Raw genomic sequence first — 19,548 nt, 5'->3', positions numbered from 1 at the left:
CTTTGGGTTGCCAGGCAGGTACTTTACCCACTCGGCTAGCCCGGTCGGCTTCTCTCTACCTCATTGCGTAAAATTCATCTGTTGTTTCTACTGTTCTCCCAACTCCACTAATCACTTAGAGCTCTTTGACTTCCTCTCTTTGCAACTTAACTTTCTCCAGTCCCACTTTCCTAACAGTGAGGTAAATTTTCCTTGGTGATTTTAATGTTCACAACTCCAGCTGGCTTCCATTTAACAGTCACACCAACCCAGCTGGTCAAGATACTGAGGCTTTGGCAATTACTGATTGTTCTGATTGTTCATTTGCACTGATTGTTCTTTTACCTACAAGAATACCGGACAATCCTAACCATACAGCCAACACGATCTTTTTCTCAAAAACAACCCATCTAAGTACACGGTTGAAGTGAGTGGTCATTTAGGCACCTCAGATCACAACTTGGTGATTGTCTCTTCTGCAATGGTGCCTTTCTCTCATGGCTATTCCCAATCTTGTATTGTTTGGCATTACAAGAATGCAAAATGGGATGACCTGCAAGATTTCTTTTCTTCTTTTCCTTGGTCTGATTACTGTTTCAAAACTTCTAATGTCAATGTTTGCTCAGATCATGTCAGTGAAATTATTCTTGTAGGAATAGAATCCTTTATTCCACACTCCACTTTAAAATCTTGTCCTTTATCTAAACCTTGATTTTCTTATAAATGTGCTAAGGCTGTTCAAGAGAAGAACGATGCATATCGTAATTGGCTTGTTTCCAATTCTTCAGTTTCATTTTCTGCCTACACCAAAGCTCACAACAATTGTAAAGCAGTTATTAATCAGTCCAAACTAGATTTTGAATGGGCTAAGCTAAGAGTAGAAAACTTGCTTCTTGCCCTAATGGTAGCCGAGCATTCTGGTCTCTTGCCAAAGCTATTGGCCGCAACTTTTGCCCATCTCTGCTCCTATCAAAGTCTCTGCTCCTGTCAAAGCCAGATGGTCCTGTTGTCACTTCAGCCAAGGATAAAGCTGACCTGCTAGCATCCCATGTTTCTTCCAACTCATGTATTAATGATCTTGGTAAAATGCCTCCAACCATTCCCAATACGCTCCTCCATTCAATGCCTCCTGTGGTCTTCCATCAAAAGGATGTCAGAAGAATTTTGACGAATGTTGATGCAAGAAAACTCCAGGTGCTGATGGTATTTCTCCACCTGTTCTCAAAATCTGTGCTCCTGAACTTACTCCTATACTTTGCCGCCTTTTTTCTCTTTCTTATTCCAAAGGTGTTTTTCCTTCTGCTTGGAAATTTGCTCGGTATCCAGCCAGTTCCTAAAAAGGGTGACAAATCTCTCCCATCCAATTATCATCCCATTGCAATTACTTCTACTCTTTCTATAGTAATGAAGAAATCAATTAATCGCCAACTCTTAAACTAACTAGAAACCTTCCGTCTGATCAACGATCACCAGTATGGATTCCGTCAGTGTCGATTCACTGGTGATATTCTGGTTTATGTTACCCATTTATGGACAAATTCAATGGAAAAGTTCAGTGAAACACAAATAGTTGCTCTTGACATCTCTGTATAGACAGAAAATAAACCTGGAGATTTGGATGGGAACCAATTCTGATATGCAATATTCTTGTCTTGAAGAGCTTAGGACACTTATTGGAAAACCAAGCTTTAGATAAAGGACAAGATTTAAGTGGTAGAGTGTGGAATAAAGGATTTCATCACAACAAGAATAATTTCACTGACCCAATATGAGCAAATGGTAACATCAAAAGATTTAAAACAGTAACCCAACCAAGGATTATAGCCATAGCAGCTTATGTGCCATTAAACCTCCATAAAAACAACAAAACAACCAACAAAAGAAAGGGAAGAATATAAATCATGCAGTTCATCCCATTTCACATTCTTTATAAGCCATGAGGCTGAAAATGGCCATGAGAAAAAGATGCCATTGGAGATGAGACTATCACCAAGTTGTTATCTGAGGCACTTAGAGGACCATTCACCTCAACCATGTACTTTGATTCATGAGAAAAAAGTCAAGAGTGTTGGGTGTGTGTGTGGTTAGGATTGTCTGATATTCCAGTGATAAGTGAAGAATCTGTGTGAGGTCATTAGGCAAAAGCCTCAGCATCTCAATCAGCTGGGTCTGTGTGACTAGAAAACTTAAACCACAGAATTGTGAATTTTAACGTGAATGATTTTCAAAAACTATCATAAAACAGCTAACATAGTTGTAAACCAAGTTAACACATGGTGTCATAACAAGGTGGTAGATGACTTTCATCAACCGGTGAAATACCACCACTTTGCTTATTGGAGGCTTGAAGTGGCGAAACCCATGTTTAGTCTCTAGAGCAAAGTTTCCGGCATCCCCCTCTCCCCATACTTCTCTTTCAACCCATGCACGGTACTAAGTACTATAGGTTTTGATACCTTTCGTGTTTGGGGTTCTCATAAAAAAAAAAAAAAATGTCCTTAGAGTTTGAAGACAATCTGTGCATACACATTCACACTGCTGACAGAATTTCAGTGTGATATGCACGCATGTTTGAATTTGTATATGGGTTAAGTAAAGTAAATGGTACTAACAGATGGAAGCAACAGTAGGGCCAGATTACAAATATTGAAAACAGGGCACAACAAATATCTAACCAAAAGTGAGACAGATTCAGATGGTATGAGCAGGGAAAGAATGATGGAAGGAGATTACCAAAACAGATATTCAAAGCAAAAATTAATGTATAAATAAGCATTATTGCATTATCTTTCTTTTTTTTTTCCTCTGTAAAATATAGACATCCAAAATGCTGAGGAAGTCGGAAGTCGTGGATCCCACCCCCAAAGAAAAGGGGGATACACTGGTCTTTCCCTGGGAAAGATTTTTAGAAAATCATGGTGCAAAATGTAGCAAATTTTTGAACTTGGGTTGTTTTTTTTACTAAGTCTTACAGTTAGTTTTGAATGTCTTTTACCCCTGAGATCTCAAGAAGAAAATAATTACCAATTTGGCCACTTGCCCTGCACTCCAGCTTCTTTGTTGTAGTGTGTTTAATAGTCATCTTTTGCTTTATTTGATACGTCAATAATATTGTACTTATACAATACACAGTACGCATTCTCATTCCATGGTGATGCATTTAAATAACAGCACCATAAGCACCAATTTGGCATATCAAATTACAAAAGTATAAAATTAATTTAATAGGTATTATTTATTTATTATTCAAAACATTTTTATGAAGATTTTCACAGTAAAAGCATGTTATCATCATATTCCTTACTGTGATTTCTTTTCAAGTTGACATCTATCTTAACTCTCTGCTGATGCACAATGCACCAACAGCATTAGTAATAATATATATAACTTTTATTTTAAAATAAATATTTTTTGTTCCAAATATACAATATTTTTTTTGTATTTCTTTTTAACTTCCGGAACATTCATTACCATTCAATTTTGCTTTGAACATGTTTTCTCATAATGGGGCAAGCAGTCTAAGAGGAAGATGAAATGACAGTGTCAAGCTGACACTAACAATGTCAAGCAAGCAATAATGAGAGCATGCTCTGTTTAAGACTAAAACCTATTAGTAAATTTAAAAAAGCATGGAAGAAGAATGAATGGAAGGTAGTCAAAGAAGGATTTGTAATATCATAATGACCTGAACATCCTTTGTAATGATGTTTAACATTTAATAATTTATTTACTAATTAAAGAAAGAAGCCACTAAAGCTTCTCACCTTAATTAATACATTTTGCAAAATCTGAAAAATTTTAGCTAACAAAATAAAGAGATGTTCGCCTTCTCCTTGCATATTTATATCCCACTAGGTATTAAGAGAGAATTATTTAGTAATTCTTATAACAAACAAATATAATTTAATTGTATAATATTACATAATACAAAACAATATAATTTAGCAAGTGCATCACATACAATGAGGTTTATTAAATCTCTCACTATGCAATATACATAAGACGTTATTACGCATTGCAATATTAAGAAACTATATATTACAGCTTCTTAAATGTAAACTCCAGGAAATCTACTTTAATTAATTAATATATTTTAAGTAACAACTTACCCAAGTTTTCTCAGCTCTTCATTTGTTTGATAAAATTTTAAAAAAACATGTATGCTGCCTCTAAATCTGTGTAATTCTATATATATCATCGGATGATAGTCCATAGCAATGAATGGACTTGGTAAAACAGTGAATGTTGGTACTAAAATCCAGCATCATAGGTAAACATTTCTTTGTGTAATTATAAAAAATATATTGAAATGAGTAATAAACAGGGCTCTAAATAATACTGTAGCTATTTTACAGATTGATAGTTTAATAATATTTCAGTGGTAACTGACACCATTAAATTGGAGTTTTTAACATTATATATATAAAAAAAAAAAAAAAAAAAAAAGGAAAAAAAGAGAATTCTAAAAAATGGCCCATTGAGTTAGGTCTACAGGTATATCTTCAATGACACTGTGCCATTATACTATTCTGATTGATCTAAACGGCCAACTGCTTCATTACTACAGCAGGAGTTCCACTGTTCCAATCAACCAAACTGACCAATTATGCCATTTCTATAACAGGAGTTAGAGGCTCATGCTGTCTGTCGGTATTCATGGAGCATAATGAAAAGAATTGTGATATACTACCAACATTAGATTCATGGTGCCTGAATGTAGCACAGTCCTTCAACTGTGGATACTGAGACAATGATACCAACATCAGTGATGGCATGTAGTATCAGATGATTCAGAGCAGTTGTTGAGGAAACTAGTGACGCTTTTCAGGCAGGCCTGTATTAGAGAAATTGGGGCTCCAGCAGAGGAATAGACCACCAGAGGAGCCTGCTGGATTGTGGTTCCAGGGACTGTATGTAGAGACTGATTGAGGTATTACTCTTTAATATTAACTGCCGTACTATTGGAACTGTACGGCAGTTAATATTATTGTGGTCCCAATAATTTCATTGGGACCACAATTTCTGGTTTAAATTTCTACTCATGATTTTGAATCTTCACAGTGGACCTACAAGTGTCAAATTGGATCTTTGGAGATCATCAGAAATTTATGTTGGGACTTTATACTGTCAGATACCTTCATGGTATTGCAGTATGACATGGCATTACAGTGAGAACAAATAGGCTCTCTCTATGAGAGAATCCACATCAACACTGCTGTGGTACAGCATTGTAAATAGGTTGCAGGGTTGCCAGGAAAGCTGGCTGGGACTGCATAGTACAACAAATACATAAAAAAAGAATGTTACATTATGATGATCAATAGCGGGAGATTCCGATTAGTTTAAAGCTTTAAAAATTTTGGATCATTTAATATAAAACTGTGACGTAGTATTTCATATTGCAAGACAATTCATTAAGAGCCCATACATGTCTTGGCATGAACTCCAAAGTGTTGCAGGTTCTAGTAATGCCCCCACATTGTCACATGGATGGTCATAGCATTGAATATATTTTTCCATTAGGTCCATGCTCAACTGAGTTGAAAGCTGTTGAGTTGAGCGGTCATGGGAGGCTCATTATATCAGCATTTCCCAAACTGTTCCACAGAACACTAGTGTTCCATCGTTATTAATAATTAAAAAAATAAATAAATAAATAAGTTTTGCATATTTGTGGCATACACCACTTTTGTATCATAATTTTTAACTTTTTTTTTTCTTTTCGGTTATTAATATACTGGCATAGACTAATAATCAAATATACCACAGAACACTTTATTTTGGTGGGCTTTGCATAGAAAAGTATGCATAGGGGTAATGACATCTACGAAAAAGTAGCAATGTAGTGGTCTAATATGCCATTCGTATGCAATTTAGCCTGGATACATGGGTTGATGGAAAGAGGTAAGCAAACTGATATCATAACTAAACTCACTTCCTTGTATAAATTTTTTTTGGATAATTATCGGTATTTCAAAATATTATTATTAAAATAAATGACCATGGATTTGTGGTCGAAAAATGGAACTTTAAAACGAGAAGCAAAAGTACTTCTAGTATTGCAACTGTGGTCAATGAAAACGAACACAATACTGTCACACTTCAAAATGATGATGAACAATCGCAGACTTTTCCCCCCACAAATCCGAAGTGAAAAAAACAGGAACCAAATAATAAAAGACCAAAACAAAAGTATGATGACAGTTATTTGAATTTTGGGTTTACAAGTTTTGGAAATAAAGATGCTCCTGATGTACAGTGTGTTGTATTAATAAAATATTAGCAAATAGTTCTTTGGCTCCCGCTAAACTTGTGCTTTGCAAATATATTGCAAGATGAAAAGTGTTCTGTTACTAAAAAAGTTTGGGAAATGTTGCATTATATGTTCCCAAAACCAACAACCTGCAGGGCCTTGTGGAATGGCACAGTCTGGTTGATAGATGCTGGAGTTGTCTGGATACACTGTCATTGTGGTATACTTTGTCGTCAATGATAGAAAGGCAGGGATTCCTGTTGAGCTGTTGATTAATGGTGATCAGAGGACCCAAGGCACGTACCACAAAAACAGCCCACAAACTGTGACACCACCACTTCCAGCATTTCAAACATCAACAGCTCATCCAGGTGCTATGTTCTCATGCTGCTTTCTCCAAACTGAATCAAGAACATGTGGATTTGAAGGATCCTTCAAAAGAACAAACTGCATCCCTATCATGCTTGGAGATGGCTTCATCAACAGACAACTTCAGCTACTGGGCTCCTATCCACTGAAACCCATAATGTTAGATGGTCTGTCATCTATAAAAGATGTGTGGCATATGATGCCTGCACATCTTTTACAGATGACATGCTGACTGGGGCAAAACTTTATGAATTACTTTGCATTAACATATTTGATCGGTTAAAAAGTTTGTTAAACCTCAAAGCCTGACAATATCTTTGGTTCCAGCACAACATACCACACAAAACTGTAAGTGCAACAGTGGGTACAATGTATATTTAAAGGTCAGTGTACAGAATACGGGAGTGATGTGTCTTGGCAAACATGTTCTCCTGATCTCACCCCTTTAGATATTTTGTTTGGGGGTTTCGTTAAAGCAAAAGTATATGAAACCCCCAATTGACAATGCATGCAAGGAAATTAAAGCATTATTCTAAAGAATTTTTGTTCTAATTTATTTGTGCTGTTTTGTAATAAGATTAAAATTATTATAAAAAATGGACTAGACACCTGCAAAGTGATCTGATTAAGGTGCTTAAGGATTTGAATGGATTGAGCAAGCTCAATGCTGATGAGATTCTCCCTCTTGCTGAGACCACACATAAGGGGTGAAAATTCAAATTGAGAAAATACGGTTGCAGAAGTTTACCTTTAGCCAGTAAGTAGTTGATTGCTGGAACAAACTTCCATCCATTGTTGTGGAAGTTGATAACTTAAATAAATTCATGGAAGAACAAGACAAACGATTGGAGGGAATCAATAGGTGAAATGGGAGGTGTATTTTTTTTTTTTTTTTTTTTGACTGATGCTGTATAAGCTTGCTTTCTTGCATCATTTGCCAATACAAATGCAATACACTCCATTCAATGTCTCTTGTGGTGTTCTGTCAAAAGGATGTCAGAAGAATTTTGAACAGTCTTGATGCCAAAAAAGTTCAAATCCAGATAGGTCTTCACTTGTTCTCAAAACCCGTGCTCCTTTTTCATACTTCTTATTCCACTGGTGTTTTTCCATCTACAGTCAGTCCTCATATAGCACGATAGTTGTGTTCCTAGAAACCCTTGTGCAATATAAACAACAGGCCTTATGGGAAAAATAGGGTTAGGTGCAGACCACCCAAGACTGAACACACATTTGTAACCAAAACATTACCAAACGCAATAAATAATTGTAATAAAATACATAAGTATTTTATTACGACTATTACGTAATAAAATATTGCTAATGCTTTTGCTTCTATTGTAAGCAAACTTGTTTTTTGTTTGATTTTCTATCCAAACAGATGACAGCCATTCCATCTCTTCCAATTCTTTGTGTCTTAATCTAATGGATTTTAATTACACTTTGAGTTGTTCTTGCTATGAAAGTTGTTTTTATTTTCTCTGCATTCTTTGTAATTCTCAGCGTTGCCTCATTTAGGTCTGTAGCACATGCAATATCACATTGTCTTTCATTTCGCTCAAAGTGTTTCACAATTTCATATTTTTTCTCTATTGACAGAGGCAGACTGGCCATAAGCCTTACCGAGGAAACCATGGTGGGTTGGAGGCCGGTGTGATTTTGGCCATAAATGCTAGTATTGTAGTATGAGGCCACTACAAATTTTCCCGGGTAAGAATTTTTGACCCAGTCCACCTCTGTTTATCGATATTGCTTTTCTTTTTCTCTCTGAATCTGCAGTGTCTTCACCAGGATGCTTCCTTTTCACACTTTTTAAGTATTTTACTCATTTTTAGGGAATAAAGCACAATAACAAAACAAAGAGGCACGCTTGTTATACATAAACAAAGCTGCGTGCGTGTAGCAACTGAATAAACAACACCGTAAAGGCAGAGATACACTATTAACACCTCACATTTTACTAAAGCACACATCTAGGGGTTACTACCATAAAACAATTTCCAGTTGCGTTTCTGCTAGTGGAATCTGTTATAAACTGGTAATAAACTCGATCTTAACTGCATTTGCAATTATATACCGATAGCAGAAATTGTGGTGGTTTTTACATTATTATGGTGAAATGTGTTTCCCCTTCACTGATATAAAAAATATAAATACATTTTCAGAATCTTCTCTTCATTCCTATCGTGTTGCATTCGGTTGGAGTGATTCTGCGTTCGACTGCCATTTCTTGTAAACACAAAGGCGAATCGTGCATAAGCAAATTCGGTTCATGTTATATAAGATATCAGTCTCCTATTTATAAATCGTGTATGATCGAATTCGTGTAGTGTAAACACGTGTTATATGAGGGCTGATGTACTTGGAAATTTTCTCATATCCACCCAGTTCTTAAAAAGGATGACAAATCCTTTCTATCCAATTATTGTCCCAATGCACTTCTACTCTTTCTAAAGTAATGAAAAACTCAATAACCGCCAATTCCTAAACTGTTTAGAAACCTTCCACCTGATTGACGATCTCCAGAATGGATTCTGCCAGTGTTGATTCACTAGTGCAATTCATTTATACTAACTGGTGATATACTAGCTTATGCCATCCAGCTATGGACAAATTCAATGGAAAAGTTTGATGAAACTTGAGTAGTTGCTCTTGAAATTTCAAAGGCATTTGATCTTGTTTGGCATAAATGTCATAAGCTTCCACCTTATGGTTTGCAAACTTTTTTTGAAATTGGGTATCTAGTTTTGATGTAATGATAGATCTCTTTCTCTCCTTTTCCACTAATGCTGGTAGAAAAGGTCCAGTTCTTTCTCCCACTCATTTCACCTTATACATTGACTTTCTTCCACTGACTGGAAATCCTATCCATAGTTTGTTGATGCACATTACTTTCCACTTCCCAGTTTGAGAAACCTTACCCTTCACAAACAGCTTTATCTTCTCGAATATTCACTACCAACTCCTTAATGCTGATCTCAAGGTAATTCTTCAATGGGGCAAAGATAACTTAATTTAAATCCTTCTAAAACTTGGTCCTGTCTTATATCTCATATAAAAGATTCTTTGCTGCTATGCTTATCTTATATTTCTATAAAAACCTTATGGATCTCCATTAGGGATAACCCTGACTTATATTGCTTCCTCTACATCTAAAAAACTGGATTTATATCCTATCCTCTCGGCATTACTTTCCTTATAAACAGCTACTTAATCTGTACAAATCACAAATCTGCGGTACCATTGAATACTATTCCCATATGTGGGGGGCCCCCCCATAACATCTCTGGCTTCTAGACTCCATTCAAAAGTGGGAAGTTAGGTTAATTAATGACGTGTCTATAACAAAGTCTGTCTCAAACATTCTGTTTTTGCTACATGCCTTTTCTATAGATACTTCCATGGTCACTGTTCTTCTGAACTGGCTTCTATAATTTCCCCCCCCCCCCACTCTCTTCCAAACTAGTCTGATCATGCCACAACCAGTCTGCATCCTTTTGCTGTCCAACTTCAAACTCACAGACCCAACTTTTCTTCTTTCTCATTTATTGTTAACTTCCATTTTTTGGTACAACCTTCCTTCATGCCTATTTCCTGAAAATTAAAAGCTACAGAAATTCAAGTCTCGTGTCAACAAGAATCTTTCCTCTATTCAACCTTCACCCCATGCACAGTACTAAGTACTACAGGTTCTGATACCTATCATATTTGGGGTTTTCATTAAAAAAAAAAAAAAAGCATCTGCCATGGCTGTATAAATATTTGAAGTTGTAACACTTCAAATGGACTGTATTAGCATACAAATTACCTTTACAGCAAAACTTTGGAACTGCATTAATGCTGTTTTTTTATATGTATGGAAAACTTGCAAAATTTGTAGCAAATGGTGTGGCATATTAACAGTCAGTCTGTCACCCATCAAACTATTTTGACATTCCTGACACACACACTCTCTGTGCTCATCTCTTGTTGGTCTTTTATAACTGTGATTGACAGGGCAGCAGTTTGGCATTTCTAGACTGTAGGCAACACAACGGAGAGAAGGTATTTGCTATAAAAATAAAATAAATCTTTACACCATCAGTCATGCAGGAGTTTATTTACAAACACAGTTGCATAAACCCGAGAAGTGCCCAAGTTTTTTTGTTTTTTTTTATTTTATTTAAAATTATTCAATTTCAAAAAGAAAATTACAAAAACTGTTTTTTTAAATTGCTTACAATATACAGTCTAAGCTCTTCATAGCGACCCTATTTTTAATGTCCCAACAAATTATAATGTTCTATATGGTTGGTCCTGGCCAATTTCTCATTAACCTAATGCTATTTTGCATTCAGTATAACGGCATTAAAAATAAAAGGATTTCTCCATAACAACCATAAATTTCTTTCTCTTATTCTGAATTTTTACTTTTTTATTACAATATTCATGTTTAAAAATGAGGATGCTTCAAATATATTGAAGTAATTGCAGCCTGACTGTGAGAAATCATTTGGTAAGATTTCCCATGCTCTTTTCTCGCAGTGCAGTAACAAAATGAATGTCGGCTAGAAGTTCCTTTCATTAGTTGTATGTTTATTGGTATGGCTCCAAGAAAGGGGATAGTTTTGCCAATCGCAGATAAAATTAGGATTTTGCAAGCTATAGATAATGGTGTGCATTTTAGATTCACATCACCAAACAGTTCAGCATTCCTAAGAGTACTCTCTTTACTATCTGAAAGATCAGAAAAAGATTGAAAGTTTCGAGAAATCTTCTGCACCGGGTAGGATTCGAGCACAAAAGACAAAGTATCCAGATCTTGAAAAGGTACTTTTGGAATGGCTAATGATAATGCATGCAAAAAACACTCCCATAGATGGCAATCTTTTAAAAGCTAAGGCTGAATCATTTGCGCATCGAATGGATACAGAAGAATTTAGTTCAGATGGATGATTCCAGAAATTTAGGACTTGTCATGGCCTGTCTTTCAAAAAAAGTGCAACCATGTGTCAATGCCCATGGTTGCACTTTTTTTGAAAGACAGGCCATGACAAGTCCTAAATTTCTAGCCGACATTCACAAAAACAAAGGAGTGGAAGGAAAATCGTTTAAAAAAATGTTTTGCTGCCATACAACCACAATGACATTGTTAATTCTGATGAAACTGGACTCTTTTAAATTGCTAATGGATTAAACACATTTAAAGACAAGAAATGTAGTGGCAGAAAAAAGGCCAAATAACAGATTATCATTCTCCCAGCAGCAAATATGACTAGCATAGAGAAGCTTCCTCTTTTAATTACTGGAAGCCTTGACACTTTAAAGGTTTGAAGACATTACCAATTATGTATCGAGCAAACCAAAAGGCATGGTTGTTGTTATTTGGTTTTTAGGAGCATTAGCAACTAAGGCCATATTGCTCCGGGGATATGCGGTGGTCATTTCCTGACCTTTCCGCATCCTCCATATTTGGTGATCACGGGCTCGAACCCCGGTCTGATCAAGAAGCGTGTGCTACGCGCTGCTGCTCCTGCCCACAATGGCACCAAAAGGCATGGATGACATCACAAATCTACGAAGAACGGATAGCAGGATGAGTGAGAAGAATAGAAAAATTTTACTGTTTGTGGATAACTGCACCCCTCATTGTCAAGTAAACGACCTAAGTGCAATCACTGTCAAGTACCTACGACCAAATATGACGTAAGTTCTTCAGCCACATGATCAAAGTGCAATCCAGTGCTTTAAAAAACTACCAAAGAATGCTATTAAACAAAATTGTGCTACATCTATATATATATATATATATAAAAGAGCAAAAACGTGCCAACTTTTGTGCACTAACTGAGAACATTTTGTTTTTGTGCATCAGACATATTGCCCATTTATTTCTCCAATCAGCACCAGGCAATAAACATAATATCCAATGCTTCAGCTACAATACAGTATAGGAATAGCCCACATGATAGCCATGAAAATAATAAACAATTGCAGGATTTTTATGAAATTTGGAAGGGTTCGATAAATATTTTTTTAAAAAGAGCCAAATATAAAATTAATTTTTAATTTAATTAATAAAATTTAAAATTTTTATTTTAATAATTCATGAAGAATTATAACATGCAGACAGATGGGCAGACATGGTGAAGACAACAGGTGCTTTATGCATATATGCTAATGCACTTAAAAACCTGAAGAATTAAGTCTGTTTCTCAGTTGTTTATTATGGCCATATTCATTAACAAAAATAAGAAATTCACAGAACTTTTTTTTTTTTTAAATTACAAATTAAGTTGTTGCAAAATGACAAGCAACTGTATGTTATGAACTGTTATAACAGTGAGAAAGAGTCAAATAAAGTAAAAAATCTGGAGGATTAGCAGCTATGAACCAGTTTTTCCTTCTCACACTTTTCTGCTTAAATATTACACACAGCCTGCTGTAGATGTTACAAAACAGTGGAGTAAAAACAGATTTAGAGTTTGGTCATTAGACACAAATTCTTTGTGACAAATCAGTCTCTGCCAAAGAAATTAACATGACCTGTACATCTGATTTCATCTGACACACTTTCTTTAGTTTTAGCAAGTTATGACTCCCTCCACTCTCTCCATACTGCCACTTAATTTCTGGATAACAGCAACAGATGCATGTTTCACCACCTACGATGATTTTACCCATAAACTCAAGGTCCTTTTCAACAAATTCAAGCAAATGTTTCCAGAAACAGAGACAACAGTTCCACTTTCTCTTCAATCAGAAAGCATGGAATGACTTTTGCTCAGTTACGGTATGTGATCAAATCCTGTGACTATGGCATAGCACATTCCATGGGAGATGCTAATATCTTTAGTAATTTGATCAACTGTCAAGCACTTGTTTCATTGTATTAGTTTGCATACATAAGTCAGTGCACTTTTATACAGTCACAGACTCTCCTGTACTTAACTCCGTTGTTCAACCAGGGAAACCTATAAACCACTTGAATATTGTGACACAACTGGCGGCTTCATTCCCATAAGCTTGCTTGAACTTTCTGTGGATTTCCATAACACATACTGCTCCACACTTCTGACAAAAGGACTACACATATCTGCACATCATCGATGCTTCCTCTATTCTACTGACAGTATAAGCTGTTTTTCTAATGCATAATAATATACATGCATGCATTTGTTTTCCTCACAGAATATTTAGTCTAATAATACAATGACTATACATAATATGTACAAAATAAAAAAAAAAGATTAATTAATGCTACTTGCAAAAACAAACGATGAAATTAAAAAATATTAAATAGATAAATCTTTTATTAAAAGTAATCTAGCATAAAAATATGTAACATGCATATCAAAACATAGGACTGTTTATTTACCCCTTCAAGCAAAAGGAGCATAAATTGAAATAATTGCAGAATAGATGTCTGAAAATTTTCCTGTAATCCAACAAAAAGTTTAATCAACTGTTGGAATAAACTTCCACTACTCTTGTAGAGAGAGTGAAAGTTTATCTAAAGTTAAAGAAAGATTAGACAAATACTTAAGTAAAGAAATAAATAAACCAAGGAAGGAATGGCAACGATGCTGATTATACATGGCAAGGCTATTAAATTACAAGACTTGCAAAAAATAATGAAATATTTCATACCATACAAGTTATTCCCTTCAAAATAACTGCATTGAGCTGCCACACACTGTTCCATACATTTCTTCCAAGCACAGAAACGTTTCTGGAAGTCATCATTTTTTCTGAAAATCTTCAATAGACTAAAAATGGGTTCCCTTCAATACACTTTTCAGTTTAGGGAAGAGAAAAAAGTCACAAGGAGCTAGGTGTGGTGAGTAGAGTGCATGTTCACACACAAGTATTTGTTTTGTAGCCAGAAACTGGCAAACAGAGAACATGTCCTGTGCTGGAGAACCCATCCATCCTTCCACAATTCAGGTCTCTTCCTTCAAATTTTTTTTCACATAGTTTGTCAAAACTTCAATCTGCTATGTTTGATTGACAGATTGATTTGGCAGGATGTATTTAGCCATAATAATTCCTTTAATATTGAAGGAAATAACCATGACACCAGTTGCCCAATTTTGCTGGCACTTTGATTAAAAACAAAACTCTAGATATTCTTCAAAAAACCATCTAACCAGAAGTTTATGGAATGATAACAACTTATCATTCCATAAACTTCTTTCTAGTATTACAGAATCAATGATAGACAATGCATTCAAAGCCAGTATCTGCCAATCAATAGCATGATGTTTGCTTGTAATGTTACTGTGTTCAGATGACTGAATGGCAAAAAACACTCATTGGGGAACATCAATGTTCTTGGCCTAAGAGATCATTTCTTAACTTGCACCCTCATTCACCTTTTTACAGTATCAAAACAGACTGTGGTAGAATGCAACGACAAAACATATATATAAATTGCAAAAAAAATAAGCTATTTAATTTCATATTTATGTTTATGAACATATCAATTAAAATTATGCATATACATATTAGTGCATTAAAAATTTTTTAAAGGAAATACCTCCTCCGATCTCTTGTCCAACCCTTTCTACTTTGCCTCTCCCTACTACGTGACCTAGACCTTGAATAACTTCTTCGGCTCCTTCTTTGTCTCCTGTTCTTATCTAAAAGAGACATCATGAGACATAATATTTACTATCAATACAAAATTAAATAAACATAATGAACTGCAATCCCCCATGCTAGATTAAGTAACAAGTAGAGTAACAAGTTCGATCAAATTTCCACCATGCTATCCCATGTTAAAAGAAAAGTTATAGTACATTATAATTTTCTGGTGCAGTTACTACTGAAATATAAGCTTTCCTATTTGTTTTATGTAGAAATGTAAATCAACTTACTGAAGGGTTTAATTTTGTTCTGGAAAAAAAAAATTACCACTTACAGATGTAATTCTAATAGCCTGGTTATTACTAATTAAGTGTTCAGTTGGCAGTACAGTATTTCCTTTAAAACTGTCATGTAAATTTAAAGCCTTGAACTTTTAAAATATTTTTACCAATGTGAATAGTTTTTTTTTTTTTTTTTGATAAAAAAAAAACTGCAGCCATTATCAACCCACTGCAGGATGGAAGCCACCTCAACAATTCATGCTGAGGGAAATGGACCATAAACTGCCACGCTGGTCCAGTGCGGGTTGGCAGATTGACCGTATTTAACAGTCAGGGGCTTGAACCCTGGTCTACTCAAAGTGCGCATGCTACTGCACTCTCACTCCTAACCACTCGGCTACGGAGACCTAGTTTTTTTTAAACCTTTTATTAAATACTCTGGGAGTGAGGGATTGCAAAATATCAAAGAATAACACAGAACTTCTTTAAAACATTTAAAATCTGGACAAACTTTTCTAAAAGAAAAGGTACCCAGTAGTGAAATATTGAAACACAAAACTTATAACATTGGTATTTAACAGTATCTACATGAAATTCTTTTAGCATGTGCTTTTATTTTTTCTTTTTTTTTATGTGAACCCCAAACACAAGAGGTATTAGAACCTATAGTACTTAGTACCGTTCTTGGGTTGGAGGTTGAGAAGATGAAAGAAGATATTTGTTGACATTGGACTTGAACTTCTGTAGATTGTAATTTTCAAGAAATACGTATGAAGGAAGGTTGTTCCAGAAAACGGCAGTTGAATGAATAAATGAGGAAGATGAAAAGTTGGTTCTGTGGGTTTGAAGTTGGACAGTAAATGGATGTTGGCTTGTGGCGGCACGTGTTCGGACTGTTTTGAAAGAGAGAGAGGGAATTATAGAAGGCAATTCAGAAGAACAGTGCCTATGGAAGTATCTGTAGAAGAGGCATGCAGCAGAAACAGTACGTCTATGAGAAAGCGAGTGGAGAGACTCTGTTAGAGATGAATCATTAATTAACCTAACTGCCCTCTTCTGAATGGAATCAAGAAGCCTGAGAGAGGTTTTGGGGGCACCACCCCAGATGTGGGAACAATATTCCATGGCTGGGCGGATTTGCGATTTATACAGAGTGAGCAGCTGTTTGGAAGAAAAGTAAAGGCGAGAGCGAAAGAGAAAACCAAGTTTTTTTAGATGCAGAGGAAGCAATATTTGTAATGTGCTTGTGCCAAGAGAGATTACAAGTCAGGGTAATCCCCAAAAGAGATATATCATTTTGCCTAGAAATCGGAATGTCACTAAAGATAAGCATAGGAGCAGAAGAATCCTTTTTGCGAGATATAAGACAAGACTGAGTTTTAGAAGGGTTGAAATCAACTAAGTTGTCTTTGCCCCACTGGAGAATTACCTGAAGATTGGCATTTAAGGAATTGGTAGCAGATTTTCGAGAAGTTGAAGCTGATTGAGCAGGACAATGTTTTCTCAAAATGGAAAGTGGAATGCAGTGTGCTATCATCGGCAAAACTATGGATAGGATTTCCAGTCAATGGAAGAAGGTCATTAATATAAAAGAGGAAAATAGTGGGGGAAAGAACTGAACCTTGGGGGACACCGGCATTAGTGGAGAAGTTAGAAGACAGAGAGCCATCTACCATCACCCTCGGTGAGCGATTAGCGAGAAAACTGGATAACCAATTACTAAAAACGGTTGGCAAACCATAAGATGGAAGCTTGTTTAGAAGACCTTTATGCCAAACACGATCAAAAGCCTTTGAGATGTCAAGAGCAACTACTCATGTTTCACCGAACCTTTCCATTGAATTAGTCCATAAATGGGTAACATAAGCCAGAATATCACCAGTGGATCGACACTGACGGAATCCATACTGGCGATCGTTTAGCAGACAAAAGGTTTCTAGGTAGTTTAAGAGTTGGCGGTTAATTGATTTCTCCATTACTTTAGAAAGAGTAGAAGTAATTGCAATGGGACGATAATTGGATGGGAGGGATTTGTCATCCTTTTTAGGAACTGGCTGGATATGAGCAAATTTCCAAGCAGAAGGAAAAACACCTTTGGAATAAGAAAGTGAAAAAAGGCGGCAAAGAATAGGAGTAAGTTCAGGAGCACAGGTTTTGAGAACAAGTGGAGAAATGCCATCAGGTATTTTTTTTTTTTTTTTTTTTGGTAGTTGTTGGCGCATAGGCTTCTGTGGCCAAATGCACCTCCCAAGATTTTTGCAGTACTTTGATCCAAGTCCGAGGCGGGAATCGAACCTGCGACCTTTGGGTTGCCAGGCAGGCACTTTACCCACCCGGCTAGCCCGGTCGGCGAAATACCATCAGGATCTGGAGCTTTCTTAGCATCGAGATTCATCAAAATCCTTCTGATATCCTTTTGACAGAAGACCATAGGAGGCATTGAATGGAGCATGTTGGGAATGGTGGGAGATGTTTTACCAAGATAATTAATACAAGAGTTGGAGGAAAAATGGGATGCTAGCAGGTCAGCTTTATCCTTGGCTGAAGTGACAACAGAACCAACTGGTTTGGACAGAGGTGGGAGCAGAGATGGGCAAAAGTTGCAGCCAATAGCTTTGGCAAGAGACCAGAATGCTCAGCTACCATTAGGGCAAGAAGCAAGTTTTCTACTCTTAGCCTGTTCAAATTCTAGTTTGGACTGATTAATAACTGCTTTACAATTGTTGCAAGCTTTGGTGTGGGCAGAAAAGGAAACTGAAGAATTAGAAACAAGCCAATTATGATATGCAACATTCTTCTCTTGAACAGCCTTAGCGCATTTATTGGAAAACCAAGGTTTAGATAAAGGACGAGATTTTAAAGTGGAGAGTCGGATAAAGGATTCCATTCCTGCAAGAATAATTTCACTGACACGATCTGAGCAGACGTTGACATCAGAAGTTTTGAAACAGTAATCCGACCATGAAAAAGAAGAAAAGAAGTCTTGCAGGTCATCCCATTTTGAATTCTTGTAATGCCAAACAACACGAAGTTGGGAATAGCCATGAGATAAAGGTTCCATTGGAGAAGAGACAATCACCAAGTTGCGATCTGAAGTGCCTAAAGGACCTCTCACTTCAACCGTGTACTTAGAAGGGTTGTTCGTGAGAAAAAGATCAAGCGTATTGGCTGTATGATTAGGATTGTCCGATATTCTTGTAGGTAAATGAACAATCTGTGCTAGGTCATTAGTAATTGCAAAAGCTGGGTCGGTGTGACTAGAAAACGGAAGCCAGCTGGAGTTGTGAACATTAAAATCACCAAGGAAAATTACATCACTGTTAGGAAAGTTGGACTGGAGAAAGTTAAGTTGCAAAGAGAGGAAGTCAAAGAGCTCCAAGTGATTAGTGGAGTTGGGAGAACGGTAGAGACAACAGATGAATTTGACACAATGAGGTACAGAGATTTTAAGCCAGAGAAGATCAAAGAGAGGAGATTCCAAATTGCCAAGTCTCTTACAGGAAATATCAGAACGGACATATGCACAAGTACCACCTTTGAGGCGAAAGAAATCATACAGCAAATAATTTGGGCATCTGAGATGAGCAGTAGTTGAATCAACCAATAACTGAGATTTTGTCAGAAAAAATACATGGGGTTTGGCAGACTGCAAGTGGAAATGGACATCGTTGAGATTAGAATTGAGACCACGTGTATTTGTGAAATTAATTAGGAAGTGCTTGGGATGTTTAGATCTTTTCACAGATAAGCTTGCTCTATTAGTTTGACAATTCTGGTGTATTCAATAGTAGGAAAAAGTGGGTGGGACATGCTGTATGAAGTAATGAAATTTTTGGATATGGCGTACACGTGGTAAGAATATACCCAGATCCTTGACATAACATGGCCTCGACAATGCTCCCCACATACACACTACTCGGACTCCCTCCATTCACTATCTGGCACAGTAGAGGTAGCAAGATTATACACTAGCTGATCTGGAAGCCTCCTAGAGAGTTACCAATAGGTTTGGTCCGGTGTACTACTAGCGGCCGGCCTGCAAACACCGTTTTAGAGCTGTACCCTCGAAGTGTAAGGAATATTGGATCTCGCCACGAT

General features: G+C 36.3%; 1 protein-coding gene across 4 annotated transcripts in view; it reads right to left on the bottom strand.

Moving 5' to 3' along the window:
* The window catches only part of LOC150076724 (splicing factor U2AF 50 kDa subunit-like), a 221,650-nt gene that overhangs the window by 180,294 nt on the left and 21,808 nt on the right, over nucleotides 1–19,548 (bottom strand). For 3 of the 4 annotated variants that reach the window (XM_090385651.1, XM_090385648.1, XM_090385649.1), the window contains exon 3: nucleotides 15,120–15,222. In XM_090385651.1, the coding sequence (XP_090241777.1) occupies nucleotides 15,120–15,222 (103 nt within the window). Of the gene's footprint in view, nucleotides 1–15,119; nucleotides 15,225–19,548 lie in introns of those variants that run through there. The other variant, XM_090385650.1, reaches the window with a different exon arrangement.

This window comes from Mastigoproctus giganteus, chromosome 12 (genome assembly GCF_048544385.1).
Source record: "Mastigoproctus giganteus isolate SK-2022 chromosome 12, ASM4854438v1, whole genome shotgun sequence".
NCBI lineage: Eukaryota > Metazoa > Arthropoda > Arachnida > Uropygi > Thelyphonidae > Mastigoproctus > Mastigoproctus giganteus.
Note: the sequence above shows the minus strand (reverse complement) of the source record. Positions and strands in the feature narration are given on the sequence as shown.